This window comes from Leptopilina heterotoma, unplaced genomic scaffold (assembly GCF_015476425.1).
Source record: "Leptopilina heterotoma isolate Lh14 unplaced genomic scaffold, ASM1547642v1 Lhet_152, whole genome shotgun sequence".
Taxonomy (NCBI): domain Eukaryota; kingdom Metazoa; phylum Arthropoda; class Insecta; order Hymenoptera; family Figitidae; genus Leptopilina; species Leptopilina heterotoma.
The window spans coordinates 1,488,589-1,503,279 of NW_025110868.1; the positions used below are offsets into that span (position 1 = coordinate 1,488,589).

The window sequence follows — 14,691 nt, forward strand, 5'->3', positions numbered from 1 at the left end:
CAACATTAACTAATTTTTCAGTTATTTTTTTACTGGAAATAAGTCATTTTCATACTGTGACAATCAGTACCGGACTTTTTGCTTCCAATCAGTTAAAAATAAGTGATTGGAAGCAAAAAGTCAGGCACTGATTGTCACAATTAAAACTAACTTTGGAAAAATATCCTTTCCACCAAAAACAAAAATTGACAAATAAATACATTTCAATTAAATTTAAATCTGTGGCAATGATTATAGTTTGATTTAAATCTAAACTCAAAAAAATTATTATTTCTTCAGTGTTCAAAAGCATTATTGCAAATTTGAAAGAAAAGTCATTCGTAATCTTGTATATATATATTTGTTTTATACAGATTTTTATAACACTGTTATGGCCCAAAATGAAAAATTATGGCTTATTTAATAGGCCTTTCCATAATTTGTTTTAGCCATATAGTTGGTTGTAAACCAAAAGTCAAATTAGAAGTTAAAATTTTTTAATTTACTACCCATTTTATTTTCTCTTTCCATATAGTACAACCAAGAGTCAACTTTGGGAAGTTAAAAATTTAATTTACAGCTCATTTGAATTTTTATTTTTCTATAGTGTATAGCATAACTTTTTCCCTTTTTGACTACATGACTTTTCATTATATAAGCAGCTTGGCCTTAACTTTAAAAGTTTAAACCAGCTAAAATGCTCGAAATCTAAAAGATTTTCAGCAAATTGCAGGTAGAAAGTAAGACAAAGAGTTGTGGAGACGTCTGAACTGCCTGAACTGCCTTTTTGGATTAGGGAGTCAAGAAAATTCTTTAAAATAAATACTATTTTAATGGTAGGAAAGTACGTCAATGAGGGTAATAGAAAAAATAAATTTTCCCATTATCTGCTTTTCTTTAAAAGGTCTTTAATAAAAATGGGTCTTTCCTTTTGAAAATTAGATTTTATATTCCTTTTAAGATCATTATCTCTAAGGTGTAATATATATAAGTAGAGAGAGAGATGTTGTTTTTGTCAACTTTCCTAAAAATTACGAAATACTAACAATTTTTTATTGCAACGATACTTGGCTATGTTTATCATTAACTAAAAATTAACTAAAATAACTAAAAATCAGTTATCAGCATTAAAATAAAACTTAGGATATTTGAGGATGTCACAAATTTTTAGACCCTTTTAGCTCATATGGAAAAAAATTATTTAAAGGATTATTTAATCTAATACTTAATCTCTAACCACTATACTATTTTTTAATGTTTAATATTATCCCAATAATTGTTTGAAAAATTAAAAAAAAACATTTTAATTAAAACAAAGAAGTTTTATAATGTTTATCCTCCGTTTGTAAGCCCTTAGCACAACTTTCCCAAATTTTTCGGCCCCAATTTTTAATTTGGGAGGGGGAAAGCTTTAACCCCCCACTACTTTCTTTTCGAAACCTATCCCCTCCAATGGATTTTAAGAGCTTACAATTAGAAAAGGGCGGGAATGGGCGAGGCATACGAAAAGTGTGTACATCGAAGGAAGGCTTTCTGCTCATCATCAAAATCGAAGAGCAACAGTTTTTCATTGACTTTCGTCCTGAGAAATTAAAAAGAAAGTTCAAATAAGTTTTTAAATATTTTTGACGATTTTTCAATATTTCTTAATTTAATATTATTCTGAAAAATATTTTTTAAACATTTTATGCTTTTATAAAAATGATGATTCCATTATGATGATTCCATCAATTTTTTAATTATTTTATACACTTGTTTATATAATCAGTTTATATATTCACTTACAAAAAAAAATTGTGTTCTGAAAGTGAAGTGTACTTGTTTTTTTTTTCACTTTTACTGACTCTATTACCCCATCAGGAGGGTAAAAAATAAGCAACCGTTCTGTAACAATAATACAACAACTAGACAACTATAGACAAATAAATCCCGTTGATATGTAAGTAATATTAATTATAATACTAGAATACTTATCCAATAATCATTACAAAGAATAAAGTTTCATATTGAATATGAAGAAATGTGCTTCTATTGTAAATATTTACAGAGCTCTTGAACAATAGAAAACTTTCTAGATTGCTTTTATGTTAATTGAATATAAATTTTGTTCTAAATTTCCTCAAATCATTTAGACAAGAATTTTTGAAGGTAATAAAATAAATATGAAAATAAGTGTTCTGACTTAATTACATAAAATATATATGTAGTCAAGAAACCTTGTTGTTCTTTTTATAAATATATGTCTTCAAATTTATGACTAATTATTAAGATCAAATTTTAATATAAATTTTCACTGAGAATAAACTGTATTTAAAAAAAAACATTTTTTGGTGAATTAACCAAATAAATGCCTTGCCAACCGCAAACATGTTTTCTTAACCGAACATTTCTTTGATTCAACTAAAAATTTGCTTGAAGTGACTAATTCTTATTCTTTGAAAGCAAAATTTTTAAATTTATATATTAAAATGAACCAACCAAACCCAACCTATCGGTTATTTAAAATATTATTAAAACAAATGAATTTCGTGGTAAAATTTGTAAAAAATAATTGAAATTTGACAAAATCTTTTTAAAATAATTGAAATTTGATAAAATCTTTTTAAAACAATTGAATTTTTAAGGTAAAATTGTTGAAATATTATTGAAATTCCACAATATCTTTTAAAAATAATTGAAATTTGATAAAATCTTTTTAAAACAATTGAATTTTTAAAGTAAAATTGTTGAAATATTATTGAAATTCCACAATATCTTTTAAAAATAATTGAAATTTGATAAAATCTTTTTAAAACAATTGAATTTTTGTCAAATCGTTGAATAACAATTGAATTTTGTCAAAATCTTTTTAAAACATCAGAATATTGTGGCAAAATCTTTTAAAAATAATTGAAATTTGTCAAAATCTTTTAAAAATTATATAAATTTAATAAAAACTTTTTAAAAGAATTTAAATTTGGTAAAATTTTTGAAAAACAATTGAATTTTGGTAAAATCGTTGAAAAACCATTAAATTTTGACAAAATCTCTTAAAAATAATTGAAATTTGATAAAGTCTTTTTAAAACAATTTAAATGTGATAAGAACATTTTAAAACAATTGAATTTTGCGGTAAAATTGTTGAAAAATAATTGAAATTTGTCAAAATCTTTTAAAAATAATTAAAATTTGATAAAATCATTTTAAAAAAAATTGAATTTTGAGGTAAAATTGTTGAAATATTATTGAAATTCCACAATATCTTTTAAAAATAATTGAAATTTGATAAAATCTTTTTAAAACAATTTAAATGTGATAAAATCATTTTAAAACAATTGAATTTTGGTAAAATCGTTGAATAAGAATTCAATTTTGCCAAAATTATTTTAAAACAATTGAATTTTGCGGTAAAATCGTTGAAAAATAATTGTAACTCGAACAAATCTTTCAAAAATAATTGAAATTTGATAAAATCTTTTAAAACAATTGAATTTTGAGGTAAAATTGTTGAAAAATAATTGAAATTCGACAAAATCGTTAAAAAATCATTAAAATTTGATAAAATATTTTTAAAACAATTGAATTTTGTGGCAAAATCTTTTAAAAATAATTGAAATTTGTCAAAGTCTTTTAAAAATTATTGAAATTTGTTAAAATTATTTTAAAACAATTGAATTTTGCGGTAAAATCGTTGAAAAATAATTGAAATTCGACCAAATCTTTTAAAAATAATTGAAATTTGATAAAATTATTTTAAAACAATTGAATTTTGGTAAAATCGTTGAAAAATAATGTCAGTCAGTAAAGTCAGTGAAACAAATTTTTTGTCAGTAAATTTAGAGAAATATCAGGAAAAAAAGTTTGTCAGAAAAATTAAGAAAATTGAGACTTTTTTCGGCTTATTTTCAAAAATTGCAACTTTTTCGTCTTTCTTCCAAACATTTTGCAACAAAATACAATTTTTAGTAAAAAAAAGTGCAATTTATTTTGATTTTCATACTGCGAAAAATAACTATAAACAAATCTTTCAAAAATTGTTTTTTAATCATTTTGTAAACATAAAAATTAAATTTTTCAAATACTGTCTATAATAAAAATCTTTTTGAATAGTTAAAATTTTCTAAAATTAAATTGAAAATAATCAATGTATTTCAAGTAATTATATTTATTATACAATTTTTAAAAATCAATTTTTGTAGAATTTTAATTACAAATTTTGAAAATAAATAAAATATAAAAAATTTTAATGAAAAATCTTTAAAGGTATAAATTTATAAAAGAAAATTAATGAAAATTAGTTTCTAATTTATTAAAATTCTATATTTTCCGTATTTTCAATGACATATTTCCAAAAATTCAAATACATACCAAAAACATTAAAATTTTTCAGAATTATTTCTAACATTTTGGAGAAAACAATCATTGTAAAAAGTTTTAATTAAAATGCTTGAAAAAATTAATTACTTTTTTTAAATTATACAAAAATTCTTTTAAGAAATTCAAATATTTTCGAAAAATTACATTAAAAAAATTTTTTAAATCTATTAATAAAAATTGTTTAATAATATTTTTTTTTAAATTCAACTATCTTCGAACAAATGTATAAATAAAAATTTATGAAAATTTACTTTTTGGACTTATTAAAATTTTTGAGAAATTATGCTCCTGTTTATAATTAAAATTCTTCAAAAAAAAATTTTTTTCTTATTCTTTTTTTCAAAAAATTCAATTATTTTTAAAAGATTTTACCAAATTTCAATTGTTTGGAAATTTTTTAAAATTGAAAAACTATTATCTTTCACAAATTATTTCAAAATAACTTGGGAAAAAATATTAATAAATATTATTAATAAATATTAAAACTTCACCATTTAAAAGTTAGCGCTCATATCAACGATTGCAGCTCCGTTTTCATAAAACTTTTATCTTCAACGAGACGAGTATGCCTTTCTATTTCTCCATTCTCAATGTTTTAACTGATATTCGAGAGTTTGGCGATTTTTCTATACTTCGATTATTTCCGATAAATTTTCGGGAGTTTTCAATGTTTTTCAAAAGAAAAATGTCTTTTTACAAAAAAAGACTATTGTTCATCAACTATTGTTATGAAAAAATTAAAACCACACCAACTAACTAGAGGAAAAATGAACATAAAACAACCATCATCTGTGTCTTTATAGTCCAACATTCAAGAAATGAGTGAAAAAGTTTATTTTTTGCATTTTTAATAATAATAATAATAATAATAACAATAATAATAATTAATTAATCAGTATTTTTTAAGGAGACCTTAATAGATTTTTTTACATTTTGTTTCTTTACATTTTTTTCATTTTAAAAACGTGTGAAAAAAGTGTAGAGAAAGAAAAAATTTTTAAATTAACTTACATTGAAAATCATTTGTCTGAATTTCTTTTTCGAATCGTATTTAAAAATATTTTTGACTTGTTTTAAAATTAAATTCTCAAGTATCAATATTTTGACTCATGTGGAAGTGTATAAATAGTTTCAATCGAAAAATTAGAATTTTTTTACAGTGATTCACACATTTCGTGAAAAGTAAACAATACTTTTTTGTTCAATTTGCCAAAAAATTATTATACCAAATTATTTTTTTTGTAAATAATTACCAAATTTTTTGATTGGAAAACTTATTTTAAGATTTTGGGAAATTTTTAATTTAAGAACGTATTAGTTTTTTTTTATTTATAATATTATTTTATTTACAAGGCAAAAATATATATTTTCAGCTGTAAGTTAATTTTGTGAAATTATTTTTTTTATAAAAAACAAAAATCGATTTTAACTTGTTTTTTTTTCTTTTCGTGTGTTTCAGAAGCTTTATATGAGGTTGATTCCTTGTATAAAAGCAAGTAATGATCTAGGGTCCTTTTGGGAGGACGAGGACGTATTGGAAGGGACAGGGAAGAAATATCACCCTTGTCCTTTCACATATATCAACGGGATATCAACTGCTAAACGAGCTGAAAAATTTGGTAAGAAAATAATTAAATAAAGAAGAATTTAACCTCTTTGAAAAATTATATTTATCAATCATGTATTTAAAAAAATTTTATTTCTTTTTGAGTTCATTTATTAATTTTTGTTTTTATTTCCTATTAATTATTTTTTTATATTTTTATTTAATTTGTCTTAATTTTATTTATTTCAATTTAATTTTATTTACTTCAATTTTATTTATTATAATGTAATTTTTTTAAAATTTAATTTACATTTAAAATAATTTTTACATTAAAATAAATGTAATAATAAATAATTATAATAAATTAATAATTTTCTAAATCTCATTTCAGAAAAACTGGAGGGAATAAAGGACAAGACGAAAAAAGTACAATTGGATATTGTTCATCTAAAAAATGACATGGGTAAGAAAAACAGAAAATTAAATAATTTTACAAAATTACTTTGTGTTATTTTTTATTTACTTATTTTGATTTATTTATTTCCATCAATTAGATTATTATTTTTATTCACTTTATGATTCTTATTCATTAATTTTTTTACATTTTTATTTATTTTTCAATTTTTAATTACTCATAATGTGTTATTATTTTAATTTTATTTTTTCCTTATATTTTTAGCCATTTTCTCCATTATTTCCCGTTATTTTTTTATTTCTTAATTTTAAATTTTTTATTAATTATTTATTGTTAATTTATTTTTTTAATTTCACTTATTTCCTTTCAGTTATTTTTATTTATTTTTAATTTATTTTTAATTTTTTTTATTTATTTGCTGTAACTGTTTTTTTTTAGTAATTTTGCAATGTTTATTTATTTACTTTGTGTTATTAGTTAATTTTTACTTTGATTTATATATTTTTAGTCTATTTTTAGTTATTCTTTAAATTAATTTTTTTTTATTCATAGTTTTAATTTTCTAATTTTTATTTATTTTCAAATTAATTTTATTTAAATTTATTGTTTTATTTATTTATAAAAATACACGAACAGAAATGCCGATTTTTAACTTTTATTAAATTAAAAAAAAAGTATTCCATAATTTCTATATAATTTTTCAATTTTTAAATAAATAAACATCCATGAAATTAAAATACGCCTTCATTGCGAAACAATTTTTCCAAAAACAAAATTCAAAAAAATCGCAATTTTTCCACTTATTTCTGATTGGTGATTTTCAAAAAATCCCCGCCAAAAAACTTGTGCCTTTTTTGTTTTCGGCATAATAAAATTTCCATTAAATCCTTCTACAATTAATTTTGAAAACTGCTTTAAGGTTTTTTTTTTTTTTGAATGACAATTCTAGAGTCAAAATTGTAAACGATTTTTGGGTTTTATTCAAAAAAAAAGAGCAGAGAGATTAACAGTCGAATCGAGTCCACAAAAGTTGAGATAAATCCACTTTTAAATAATTCACCTTTTGGAGTAAAAACCTTTACAAAAATGAAAATTCCAAGCAATGGAAATTACAGTAAGTGACATAATTTCTAAAAAGTCAAGTGCAAAATTTTAAATTCACATTTTCAGAAATAGGGGGAAGAAAATGGAAAATGCGTTTTAGGTTATAGTGAAAAGAAAAATGGGTTTTATTTGTAGAAAATTGTTTTCTCTGTAGAAAAATAGTATATTATAGAAAAATAATTTCTTTGTGGAAAAATATCATGGAAAATATTTTTTTTATATTTTCCTACAAGAGAAATATTTTTCTGTAATATTTTTCAATACAAAGAAATTAATTTTTACTTAATATTTTTCTATACAAATTAATAAATTTTTTACAATATTTTTCAATAAAGAAAATAATTTCTCTATAACATTTTTTAAATAAGAAAATATTTTGCCATCAAGTTTTCTACAAATAAATAATTTTTCTATATAATATTTTTCAAAAAAAAAAGATTTTTCCATATACTTAAATATTTTCAACACAGAAAATTATTTTCTATAATATTTTTCAACGTAAAAAAATATTTTTCTATTAATTTTTATACAGAAAAATAATTTTTCTACATAATATTTTTCAACACAGACATTTTTTTTCTATATTATATTCTTCTACAAGAAAAACAATTTTCTTCAATTATTTTTCCACAAAGAAAAATTAGTTCAAATGTAGAAAAATTTATACAAACATATTTTCCTAATTATTTCTACAAAAGAAAATATTTTTCTACAAAATATATTTTCTTCGCTGAAAGAATTAGAAAATTATTTTCTTATTTGTGAAATATAAAAAAAAACATTTTGTTTGTAGGTAAATATTATAGAAAAAAATTTTTTTGTATTGAAAAAAATAGAAAATTAATTCCTTTTTTTGAGAAAACTAGAAAATTTTTTTCCTTTTAGAAAAGTTAATAGAAAAATTTTTTCTTATTTATAAAACATTAAAAAATAAAAATACATTGTCCTTGTAGAAAAATATGGAAAATTATTTTTCCTACAAGGAAAATGATTCTCTATAATAATTTCCAAAAAAATTATTTTTCTATAAACTATTCTAAAGAAAATGATTACTTTCAATAAAGAAACTAATTTTCTATTTTTTCCAATAAAAATATTAATTTTCAATATTTTTCAATAAAAAAAAAATAATTTTTCTTACAATATTTTTCTACAAGGAAAATGTTTTTTTTATAAACTTTCTACAAAAAAAAACAGAAAATTATTTATTTTGTAGAAAGTTTATAAAGAAAAAACATTTTCCTTGTAGAAAATATTTTTCTACAATATTTTCTAACGAGGAAAATATTTTTCCAGAATATTTCTCAAATATAAGAAGATAATTTTCACTTTATTCAATAAAGAAACTAATTTTCTATTTTTTTTTCAACAAAGATAATAATTTTCCTTGCAGGAAAATATTATAGAAACTTATTTCCTTTAGTGAAAAAAGTAGAAAATTATTTTTTTAGTGAAATAAACTGGAAAATTATTTTCTTTGTAGAAAAGTTTAAAGAAAATTATTTTCCTTGTTGAAAAATCTTATAGAAGAATCATATTGTTTGTATACTATAGAAAAATTAATTTTTTTGTAGAAAAAAATATTTTCTTTTTTGAAAAATCATAGAAAATTAGTTTCTTTATTAAAAAATTTATAGAAAAATATTTTCTTTTTTGAAAAATATTATAGAAAACTTATTTTCTTTAGTGGAAAAAATTGGAAAATCATTTTTTTTTTTTTTAAAAAGAAATAGAAAATTATTTACTTTTTTGAAATGTTTATAGAAAAATATTTTCTTATTTAAAAAATGTTATAGAAAATTATTTTCTTTAGTGGAAAAAGTAGGAAAATTATTTTCTTTTTTTGACAAAATAATACAAATATTAGTTTCTTTGTTGAAAAATTTATACAATAATAGTATATAGAAAACTTATTTTCTTTAGTGGAAAAAGTGGAAAATTATTTTCTTTAAAAAAAAATAAAAAAATAATTTTTTAGTGAAATAATTCTGGAAAATTATTTTATTGTTTTGAAAAAAAATAAAATTAGTTTCTTCACTAACAAATTAGAAAATTGTTTTCTTTGTAAAAAAGTTTATAAAAAATTATTTTCCTTGTAGGAAAATTTTATAGAAAAAGTATTATCTTATAGAAAAAGTATTATCTTTTGTTGAAAAAAAAAGAAAATTATTTTTTTAGTGAAATTAACTGGTAAATTACTTTCTTTAGTGAGAAAAATTATTTTCTATATTAAAAAATATAGAAAGTTATTTACTTTGTTAAAAAGATTATAGAAAAATATTTTTCTATTTGAAAAATGCAATACAAAACTTATTTTCTTTAGTGAAAAAAGTAGAAAATTATTTTCTTTAGTGAAAAAAGTAGAAAATTATTTTCTTTTTTCGAAAAAAATAGAAAATTATTCTTGTAGTGAAATAAACTGGAAAATTATTTTCTTTAGTCAAAAAAATTGGAAAATTTTTTTCCTTTTTGTAAAAAAAATAGAAAATTAGTTTCTTTTTAAAAGTGGAAAATTATTTTCTTTTTTGAAAAAAAAATAGAAAATTTTTTTTTTTAATAAAATAAACTGGATGTAAAATTATTTTCTTTAGTTTAAAGAATAGGAGAATTCTTTACTTTTTTTGAAGAAAAATATAAAATTAGTTTCTTTACTTTGAAAAGTTCATAGAAAAATATTTTCTTGTTTAAAAAATATTTGCTTTTTTTATTTTTTATTTTATACAAGCTTTAGTGATAAAAGTGGAAAATTATTTCCTTTTTTGAAAAAAAGTTGAAAATTAGTTTCTTTATTGAAATAAGTAGAAATTTAGTTTCTTTGTAGAAAAATTTATAGAAAATTATTTTCCTTGTAGGAAAATATTATAGAAAAATTATTTTCTTTGTAGAAAAATAATATAGAAAAATTATTTTCTTTTGTTGCAAAAATATAGAAAATGATTTTATTTTCTTTGTAGGAAAATATTATAGAAAAATTATTTTCTTTGTAGAAAAATAATATAGAAAAATTATTTTCTTTTGTTGCAAAAGTATAGAAAATTATTTTTTAATGAAATAAATTGGAAAATTATTTTCTTTAGTGGAGAAAATTGAAAAATTATTTTCTTTAGTGGGGGAAAATTGGAAAATTATTTTCTTTTTTTTTGAAAAGAAAAATAAAAAAATTAGTTTCTTTATTGAAAAAAATAATTATTTTCTTTGTAGAAAAGTACATATATATAAAATAATATTTTCTTATTTGAAAAATATAAGAAAAATATTTCCGTCTAAATAGAAAAATTTCTCTTTTTTTTACAGATAGATCAAAAATTCCAGGAATTATATCGTACGATATAAAAACATCTGGCACGAGTGTGGTACGCGAGAAAATGAGTGAATTCAGCGATCGTGAATTGGAGGCGAGATTTCAAGCCTACATCGTCAATGAACAGGAATTATTTGCCCGTGGATTTCCCGAATACGATAAAAATTATCCCGGCTACGCTCGCGTTTACGTTGGAAAATATGAGAATTTCAAGAGAACAAAATTTTCCAATTTCACTCTCTACGAGACGGAGGTATTGCGAAAGTGTGCAAGATGCTCGCGCTTCTTTCCCATGGATGGAATAACAGGCGATTATTTACACGGCGGTGAGACATGCTTCGTTCATCCCGGTAAATTAATTCAAGGCAAATGGCAATGTTGCGGCAGTTTGGTTTACGAGAGTCAATATTGCGCCACATATCCAATTCACGTGTGGAGTGGATTCACCGATGGAATCAATGAATCGCTCCTCGGCTATGTGGAAACATTGCCAATTGGCGATTTGGCTCTGGAAAAAACACGCTACGGCGTTTATGCACTCGATTGTGAGATGGCATTCACAAAACGTGGAATGGAGGTGATTAAAATTTCTGTTGTGAAAATGAATGGAAATGTGATTTACGATCATTTTGTTAAGCCATACGATGAAATTGTTGATTATGGAACGGAAATTCATGGTATCACGGAAACGGAAGTGGCAACAGCGACAAAAACATTGGCCGATGTGCAAAATGATTTACGTCAATTTATTCACGCCGAATCATTGATTATTGGTCATGGTGTTTATAATGATCTTCGTATTATGCGTTTCATTCATAAACGAGTTATTGACAGTTCAATTGTATTTAAACATGAGAATGGACCGCAATATTGTTATAGTTTAAAAACATTGTCGAAATTAGTGTTGAATAAAGAAATTCGTGCACCTGGTGAATGTCATGATTCAATACAGGATGCAACTTTGGCTATGGAAATAATGTTACGTAAATTAGAAATTGATGTTGACGCTCGCAGAAAAATGCGTAATTTATATTCTAGTTAATATTTTTTCTTTTTTTTCTTTTCTTTAAAAATTAGAAAAATTTGTAAATATAATATTGTAAATAGATAGTAAGTACAATATCCGTTGTATATTGTATAGAAAGCGAAGGTGGGAGAAAGTTATTAATGATATGTATTAACAAAAATATTGTTTTCAAACAATATATTATAGAAATTTCAAAAACGGCTGTGTAAATGAATAAACAAATAGATAGATAAATAAATTAATAAATTAATAAATAAATAGATAGATAGATAAATTAATTAATTAATAGATAAATAAATAAATAGGTAAATTAATTAATTAATGGATAGATAAATAAATAGATTAATTAATTAATTAATTGGTAAATAAATAAATTAATTAATAGACAAATGAATAAATTATTAGAAATTCTTTTATAGTTAACAAACAAAAAAAAAAAATAGTCGTACGAGATAGAAATTTAAAAATATTATTGTACAATTGTAAATATCTATCATTAAGAATTTTATTGTATAAAATATATGGAGCGATTCATGAGAATATTCAAATCTTTGGCTTTTTTGTAAGACTTTTGTCAAAAACTAATTTTTAGATATGCTCATGAATTTTTCTATAATATCTATAATATATTTTGCAATAAAAACATGTTTTCAATAAGACGAAATATTTCTTTGTTTCTTTAAAATTACCACTCTACACATCTGAGGCAATTGACATTCAACTACTTTTATTTATTTATTTAATTTTCAATAAATTACCATTAAATAGAAAAATAAATTAAAATTTTATTATTTCTGAAAATAATTGAATTCTAGTAAAGAATTTTATTGTTTCTCAAAATAATTGAATTCTAATAAAGAATTTAATTATTTCTGATGTAAAGAATTGATTTCTTGTAAAGAAGTTAATTATTTTTGAAAATAATTGAATTCTAATGAAGAATTTTATCAAAACTTTTGAAAAATAATTGAATTCTTTTAAAAAAATTTTAAACAATTTATTTAAATAATTTAATTTATTCGAGAAAATGTAATAAAATTCAATTGAAAAAAATTGAATTTCTACGAAGAATTCTATCAAAACTTATGAAAATAATTGATTATTATTCATAAGAATTTTATTACAATTTCTAAAAATAATTGAATTCTTGTAAAGAAGTTAATTATTTTTGAAAAAAATTGAATTCTAATGAAGAATTTTATCAAAACTTAAAAATTTTAAATTAAAATTTTAAATTTTAAATTTTATCAAAAATTTGATTATTTTTTTCAAAAATAATTAAATTCTTTTAAACATTTTTTCAAAAATTATTTAAATAATTTAATTTATTCGAGAAAATTTAATAAAATTGTATACAAAAAAATTTGAATTCCTACGAAGAATTTTATCAAAACTTTTGAAAAATAATTGAATTCTTTTAAACAATTTAAAAAAAAAAAATTTTAATTTCTACGAAGAATTCAATAAAAAATTTATAAAAATAATTGAATATTGTTCATCAGAATTTTATTACAATTTCTAAAAATAATTGAATTCTTTAGAAGAATTTTATTATTCCTTAAAATAATTGAATTCTTTTAAAGAATTTATTTAATTCTGAAAACAATTGAATTCGTATACAGAGTTTAATTATATCTGAAAATAATTGATTTCTTGAAAAAAATTTAATTATTATTGGAAATAATTGAATTCTATTGAAGAATGTTATCAAAACTTTTGAAAAATAATTGAATACTTTAAAACAATTTTTAAAAAATTATTTAAATAATTTAATTTATTCGAGAAAATTTAATAAAATTGTATTAAAAATAATTGAATTCCTATGAAGAATTCTATCAAAATTTATGAGAATAATTGAATATTGTTTATCAGAATTTGTTTTTACAATTTCTAAAAATAATTGAATTCTTTAGAACAATTCTATTATTCCTAAAAAAAAAAATTCTTTTAAAGAATTTTATTATTTCTGAAACTAATTGAATTCGTATAAAGTATTTAATTATTTCTGAAAATAATTGAATTCGTATAAAGTATTTAATTATTTCTGAAAATAATTAATTTCTTGTAAAGAAATTGATTATTTTTGAAAATAATTGAATTCTAATAAAGAATTTTATAAAAACTTTTGAAAAATAATTGAAATCTTTTAAACATTTTTAACAAAATTATTTAAATAATTTAATTTGTTAGAGAAAATTTAATAAAATTGTATTAAAAATAATTGAATTCCTACGAAGAATTCTATCAAAATTTCATGAGAATAATTGAATATTGTTTATTAGAATTTTATTACTGTAATTGATTTCTTTTGAAGAATTTTATTATTTCTGAAAATAATTGAATCCTAATAAAGAATTTTATCAAAAATTTTGAAAAATAATTCAATTCTAAGGATAATATATATATTTATTGAAAAATTAATTAAAACTATGAAAAAATGTGGGTCTAACTCTGCTGGGGATCAATTTTCATTATTTATATTTTATGTCCAAAAAATAAAGGCCGAATTTTGAAAAAAAAAAATTTTAGCTATACCAAATTTGTTTTTGAAAATTTTTAATTTTGAATTTGTAAAAACAAAAAAATTGAAAACATTTATTTCAACTTGTTTTCATTTTTTTTTTTTCATTATCACCTTTGTCCTTTCACATATATCAACGGGTCTTCAACACAAGGAAATTTACAAATAAGTAAAGTGGAAAATTAAATTAAGGTTTGAACGGTTATCGACAGTCGAATTTTAACGATTATCACCCGATAAATATTTATTATTTATCTACAAGTGAAATTGCTAAATTTCGAGACAGTGAAATACCTTCCGATTAATTTTCAAATATGTTTCAAGGAAAATTTACCCAGTCAATTGTTATACTACGAGAGATACCATTCCAAGTACGTGCTCGTCACACGCACTTCGAGTTTGCTTAACTCGTAGCAATTACAATAACAAGTAATTATCACTT

General features: G+C 20.6%; 1 protein-coding gene and 1 long non-coding RNA gene across 5 annotated transcripts in view; one reads left to right on the forward strand and one right to left on the reverse strand.

Moving 5' to 3' along the window:
- The window catches only part of LOC122498610, a 117,213-nt gene that overhangs the window by 80,682 nt on the left and 21,840 nt on the right, over positions 1-14,691 (reverse strand). The window lies entirely within an intron of this gene.
- Positions 1,652-12,001, forward strand: LOC122498608 (putative exonuclease GOR). 4 transcript variants are annotated; one of them, XM_043606417.1, is made up of 4 exons: positions 1,652-1,918; positions 5,795-5,954; positions 6,273-6,344; positions 10,695-12,001. In XM_043606417.1, the coding sequence occupies exons 2-4, from the start codon at positions 5,804-5,806 to the stop codon at positions 11,741-11,743; spliced, it is 1,272 nt and encodes a 423-aa protein (XP_043462352.1). In that variant the 5' UTR covers positions 1,652-1,918; positions 5,795-5,803; the 3' UTR covers positions 11,744-12,001. The 4 variants fall into 4 exon arrangements, with proteins under 4 accessions (XP_043462352.1, XP_043462351.1, XP_043462353.1 ...); XM_043606416.1 differs by lacking the exon at positions 1,652-1,918 and adding an exon at positions 4,934-5,165; XM_043606418.1 differs by lacking the exon at positions 1,652-1,918 and adding an exon at positions 4,934-5,157.

Bases quoted from the DNA above. Each gene is read 5' to 3' on its own strand.
- LOC122498608 (XM_043606416.1), top strand. The intron at 5,955-6,272 runs GTAAGAAAATAA...ATCTCATTTCAG, and splicing joins TAAACGAGCTGAAAAATTTG to AAAAACTGGAGGGAATAAAG. The intron at 6,345-10,694 runs GTAAGAAAAACA...TTTTTTTTACAG, and splicing joins TCATCTAAAAAATGACATGG to ATAGATCAAAAATTCCAGGA.